At 40.2% G+C, this 6,515-nt stretch overlaps 1 protein-coding gene across 1 annotated transcript in view; it reads right to left on the bottom strand.

The window, feature by feature from the left end:
- nid2a (nidogen 2a (osteonidogen)) overlaps positions 1–6,515 on the bottom strand; it is a gene marked incomplete at its 5' end in the record, with an annotated part of 74,313 nt that overhangs the window by 34,623 nt on the left and 33,175 nt on the right. Inside the window, 1 exon segment of the mRNA XM_014010719.1 lies at positions 2,450–2,596. Coding sequence (XP_013866173.1) covers positions 2,450–2,596 — 147 coding nt within the window.

Raw genomic sequence — 6,515 nt, 5'->3', positions numbered from 1 at the left:
GTTACAGAAGAGCAAAATTTAAATACATAAAATAAAATAAAACACTACATGACATTGTAATTATGTTTTATTATTTTCATTTATTTAATAAATACACTGCCATTAAACAACTTAATGAATACTTTTTGAGATATGTCTATTTTGGAGTTGTAGCACCCCCCGGAGAAAAATCCACCAGCCYCCACTGGTGTGTACTACAACAACACCTGGACTGGTGGTTCTAAAAGGCACTGTGTAACACACGGAACAGAAACACAGAGAGATTAAACGTTTGGTGGGAAATCCTGAGGTCTTTCTGTGGGAGCTGAGGCCGAGCCTGGYGCCTTCTTAGTGCTGTCAGCAGGAGACACAGACCAACTGCTAGCTCACTGACAAGACGCTCACCAGCTATAGGTCCTTGAAATTCCTCCAGCTTGTGAAATAAATTTGATAGAAGAGGATAGATGACAGTACCGCTGGTTCCATTCATCCAGTGTAAGCTTAAATTGTCAACACTCGACGGGCAGATGCTGATGAAACACAGACACACTGCCTTGAACTCTCTTCACCTTAGTATGTGCATGTCTGTGTGTGAAGCCAGCACTATTAGTGAAAGCAACGATGGGAAAACATCATTAGTACACTGCAATTTAGGAAATGCTGTGTACTTAAATATGGACAAGAACAGCAACAGTAAGAAGCACGCAAACCTAAACTGAAACTGCAACATGGGTCTACGCAGTCAAGTAGGCTCCTATATGTCTTATGTATGACTTTATCATTCTGTCTCATGATTAGGGAAGATTTTGGCCCACTCTTATTTACAACATTGCTTCAGTTCACTAAGGTTTGCAAATATTAGTGTCTGCTCAGCTTTTTAAAGACTTGGTTACAGTCACGCAGGTCTCAGCAGGATGCACGCGCTCCTGATCTGAGCAGTGTGTGTCTATGCTTGACATTAACGTTGGTGCAGTTCTTTCCTAACCCACAGGTGGCAGGAGACTGACAAACAGCAAACAAAATGGCTGCTCGGAGTCTCAACAAACTTTTATTAGATGAACTTTTATTAGACGAAGAAGAGATAGTGTGTTTATTACTTTTAATCTGACAAACACATCCAGGGTTTCCCGCAGCGCATTATAAACCTGGCGGGCCTCCAGGTTTTACACGCATTTTTTCGCACATTTCATATTGTATTTCATGTTGGGGACAAACCAATTTGTCAGTAATAAAARCTGTAGAGTCAGGTCCTCAAAGTATTGGACTACAAGCTCTTAAGACACCATCATTGTCAGATTGTGCAGAAATATAACTTGTTTTCTTTTGAGAATTTTAGAGTTTTTTCAAATATGGAAACAGTATATAAGATTTTAAATGGTTTAGCACCAATCTGTTTGCAAAAATTTGTTTATTATCGTTCAGATGTTTCTTTGCCCTTAACCAGAACATCCAGGTAGAACTGTGAAGTTCCTGCTCGGCGCTCAGCCTTTGGTCAAGCAGCTTTTTCAGTTAACGCCATCGCTCAGTGGAATGCTGCTCCTGATCATGTAAAAACCTGTAGTTCTTTTATTAGTTTTAAAAATAATCTTAAAAAATATCTTAAATCTACCCAATGTTGCAATCATTGAATTGCACTGGTTAATTGATATTAAAGTTGTTTCTGGTTGTGTAGGTTGGAGGGTGGGGTGGAGGTGGGCATGATTTTATGTTTGGAGAGTGGGGTGGGGTGTTTTATGCATTTTTTAATTGCAAAATGTTTTATTTTATATTATTTTTATTTTTCTGATTTTTTTCCTCCCTTATTTCTATTTTACTGTTGGATGTTGTTTTGTTTTTACTGTTTGATGGGACTACAGATGTAAATTAGCCTTAGGCTAAATCTGGTATAATGCATCAAATTATGTTTWAATTGCACACTGTCCCGAATAAATATATCATTCATTCATTTAAGCTATTTAAAGCACCGCCACATGCAGAGAGAAACAATTTTTARTATAAAGAGCTCACTGCATTGTACTTATGACTGTGTGTGATGCCAAGTACCACTTCACGATGGTGGATTTTGGCTCATTATGGCATTACTATTGTACCACCAGCCAGTAACACTGATTTGAGTGCAGATATCAAGATGAACGAACAATAATTTGAAGCATGTGCGTTCAAATCACACATGTTCTCTACAGTGTTCTGGCACGCGCTCAACTCAAACCACTCAAAAGMCTCCATTTCTGCTCGCTCAAGGCTTTCTCTGCTCGAGCATGGCATACGTGTCAGGTGCATGGTAAAATGGTTGCTTGTCGAAGGCATGAGTCTTAGCACTCTGACCCAGGCATACCAAAGCATTTTTGTTGAATTGATATAATCTGAAGACAATTAAAACATTTATTTTAAATGCAAAGCTCTAAAACTGAAGAAGGGTAATTTTACTTTCAACAAAGTAAATTTGTCAGAGAGAAACAGTTGGCGTTACCATAACAGTTGTGTCCATCTCCTCTGTAACCAGTAGCACACTGGCAACGGAAGCTTAGGCCCTCCAGGGGGATGCACTGGGCTGTGGTGTCACAGTCGTGGTTCCCGGAGTAGCAGGGGTTGACAAGTTCATCTTCTGAGGAGTCAGCTACAAAATACACAGAGTTCAAGAGAAACAATTTCTGAAACAGAGTGTTTTTGGACAAATATAAAAAAAACCTCAAGAAAACTCATCTACACACGAGTTCTAACTCAGACCTGGATTAGTCCCTGGTCTCGATGATTACAGGACAACTTAACCAAACACACATGTAAAATCACTCCGGATGAGTTCCCATGCCATGGTTTCCTCTTCAGAAGGGAGTCCCCTTTATGTTCTGAATATTTAAACCATATGGATGAAGTTAGACACACATGTACGAGACGGCACGCAGGCAGATGAATGAGTCAGCGGATACAAGTTTCCTCATAATGTTGTGAGGCTCAGACAGAAAAAACAAACCAATCTTCATCAATAAAAACAAGACTTAAAGCAGATCACAGTGGGTGACGATGGGAATAAAATGCCAAGCCATGATTGTCGGTACCTCTAAAATTTAATGTCCCATTTGTTGGTACTTAAAAAACACAACACTTTTAACAATACCACACATTACTGTGGGTTTAAATTAACTCGGGGTCCAACTATAAGTTTACACCATGAACAATCATAGGTTTTCCACGATGTGAARGGGTTTTAGTCCAGACATTTTCTTTACAAACGAGCATTTTTGGGAACAAACAACGTCTCCAACATTTTTTACATAAARAAAACACACAGCTCTCATCTCCTCGGGCCAGAGAGCAATTTTGGCTCATTACCAGAAAGGCTCTTCAAAGTGTAGTGTGGCCAGGAAGGAGGGCAGATAAGAGGCTGAGACACATGGACTGGAGAAAAGGCTGACGGATAATTAGAGACAGAGAGGACGAAGAAGAACAGGAGTGAAGAACACACACACACACACACACACACACACACACACACACACACACACATGCACTGCACACCATCAAAGTGTTGACTGCAGTTTCCCACCTGTTGCTTCTCCACACAAATTCTTTTACAAAAAAAAAAAAAAATTTATGGGAGTATGCTGAAGGTGCATTTCTGCAACCCAACTGGAAAACATGAKATTATCGTTCTGTCACCACTGACTTTTACTCTCACATTGAACACGTCTAAAATTAAATTAATGTGATATACATCCGCAGGAAAAAGAAAGTCTGTCCCCCATTGCAGTCAGGAAGTGGTGAAATTGAGGACTCGAGGACGGATAACATAAATTAAAGAATTTAATAACAAAAAAAGGCTGACAGGGACACTGTATAGAACTAAACAATGAGAAGCATGCAGGGAAAAAGCAAGAAAATAGCAGACAGTATATACATGTACACAAGGTTATAAGCTGACGGACTGTTGAGTGAGAACTGGGAGTTTTTACATACGTAAGGAGAAATGAGAAGAATGAKTGTAGCTGGTCTGATAAAATAACAAGGGCCAGGTGAGAAATCAGTAGCAGGACCAAGGAGGGAATGAAATGTACTGGAAAAGGATGGGATTGTTCTATCAAAATACCCACAAGGAACAAAAAGAAAAAGTAGATGGAATCAAGAAAATAAAACAACTACAAAAGGATTAAAGCTAATTAAACCAACCAACAAACAAAATGTAGATTACAACACATTCAGCAAGACAAAGACTAATGAACCTCAGCAGGAAGGAGAGTGACACAAAGACCATATTGAACATTAAATAAAGGAGGAGAGTAAGATAGAGAACCTGATGAGACATCAAGATGGAGGAGTGTGAAACAAAGACCCTAATGACCCTCAGGAGTGAGATAAAGACCCTAATGACTCTCAGGAGTGAGAGAAAGACCCTAATGACTCTCAGGAGTGAGAGAAAGACCCTAATGACTCTCAGGAGTGAGAGAAAGACCCTAATGACCCTCTAGAGGGTGAAAAAGACCTTAATGACCCTCAGTAGGAGATTAAAGCTTTAATGACACCCAGGAGGAAGACAAAGACTCTAATGACCCTCCTCAATAAAGAAACCCTCGGTAGAAAGACAAAGACACTAATGACCCTCAGTAGAGAGACAAAGACACTAATGACCCTCAGGAAGGAGATAAAGACCCCAATGACCCTCCCGAGAGAGACAAAGACCATAATGACCCTCAGGAAGAAGATAAAGACACTAATGACCCTCAGGAGTGAGACAAAGGCACTAATGACCCTTGGGTGGGGTGAGACAAAGGCCCTAATAATCCTAAAAGGGGTGAAAAAGACCGTAATGATCCACAGTAAGGAGACAAAGACCTTAATGGCTTCCAGGAGGGTGACAAAGATACTAATGACCCTCAGTCATGTGATAAATACTATAATGACTCTCGGGAACAAGATGAGGTAAAAAATATACAATGACCCTCAACAGGGAAACATAGACACTAATGAACCACAGAAGGAAGGACATAAAGAAAAAGGCCCTGACTAGGAAGACCTTAATGACCCTTAAGAGGGAGACAAAGACACTAATGACCCTCAGGAGTGAGATAAATACTCTAATGACCCTCAGGAGGAGGCAAAGGTTCTAATTCCTTCAGGAGGAAGGAGAGGGAGACAAAGACCCTAATTACCTTCAGTAAGGAGACCTTAATGACCCTCACTCAAGATGGAGACAAAGACACTAATGACCCWTAAGAGGGAGGGGGTGAGACAAAGGCCCTAATGACCCTCAAGAGTGTCAAAAAGACCCTAATGACCCTCTTAAGGAGACAAAGACCTTAATGATCCCCAGGAGGGAGACAAGGACACTAATGACCCTCAGGGGGGAGTGGAGTTGCTTAAGACTAAGGCTTTCTTMTGGATTTCTCCCACCCAACTACATTTAAAACCACTAAGAAATACCAACCATCAGTAAGTCCTGATGCATRTCGGTAATTCAGGTAGAAAAAAATCAAAAAGAAAAAATAAGTWGGTCCTCTGGATGGGTTCCTTTTTAGTGAAACGTTTCATCTCTCGTCCAAGAGACTTCTTCAGTCTGATGAGTTTCAGGTGAACTCAGCCTTAAAWGCCTACCCCCACATGGTGYACAAAGAGGTCAGTCACATGCAAAAGAGGGCCATCGCTTAACAATAGGCTTGATTAGCTCTACTGTTCATAGAGGYTGTGCCCCATCACCTGACTTATTGGTTTGGATGCTGTGGTTCTTAGGTGTTGTGTCATGTGTACGTAGTGAATGCAGGCGGGGCTCAAGGTCACCTCAAAGTTCACCTGAAACTCATCAGACTGAAGAAGTCTTTTGGACAAGAGACGAAACGTTTCACTAAAGAAGAACCCATCCAGAGGACTACTTATTTTTTCTTTTTGACCAACCATCAGTAACTTAAACTTCGGTTTTTCTCATAATTTCAGGTTTTTCCTCATAATTATTCCTGGTTATTTCCCCCCAAGTTTCCTGCTAATTCCATGAAACGTTTCCAGCTTTGAAGGCTCCCCGATTACTGCAACCCCACAAAAAGTACACAACAGATGCCACCATGTCAATATCTATTAAACAATAGATGAGCACAACTTAAAAAGTTGTGTCAACCAAAAATTTAATTTTTGCTGCTTCTAAAGGATTTAAGTGCCCAGAGAAGCAGATTGAACAAAGTGATTAACTGATCAATTTTTATAAAACAACAACAAAATGAATGAAGCTGAAGCTGTTTACAGTGGATTTCTACTGGTGCTGCATATTGTTTTTAAAGTCTCCCACCATAGATTAAAATAGGACGCAGCAGACATTTACACAAGAAGAATTAATTTGATTTTTGTTTTTGTTATCACTTCACTGCCTTAAGCCTGTCTGCAGTCTGATTCTCATGACTTCACAGTGTAATTATTCTGCCCAGCAACCCCCACCTCTGCTTTTTAATTTTTTACCTTTTTTTTTTCTTTCTTTTTTTAGACAATCTGTCATTGGCTGCAATATTATTTTCCTGGAAGTCACACACACACACACACACACACACACACACACACAC

This window comes from Austrofundulus limnaeus, unplaced genomic scaffold (genome assembly GCF_001266775.1).
Source record: "Austrofundulus limnaeus strain Quisiro unplaced genomic scaffold, Austrofundulus_limnaeus-1.0 Scaffold72, whole genome shotgun sequence".
Taxonomy (NCBI): Eukaryota; Metazoa; Chordata; class Actinopteri; order Cyprinodontiformes; family Rivulidae; genus Austrofundulus; species Austrofundulus limnaeus.
Note: the sequence above shows the minus strand (reverse complement) of the source record. Positions and strands in the feature narration are given on the sequence as shown.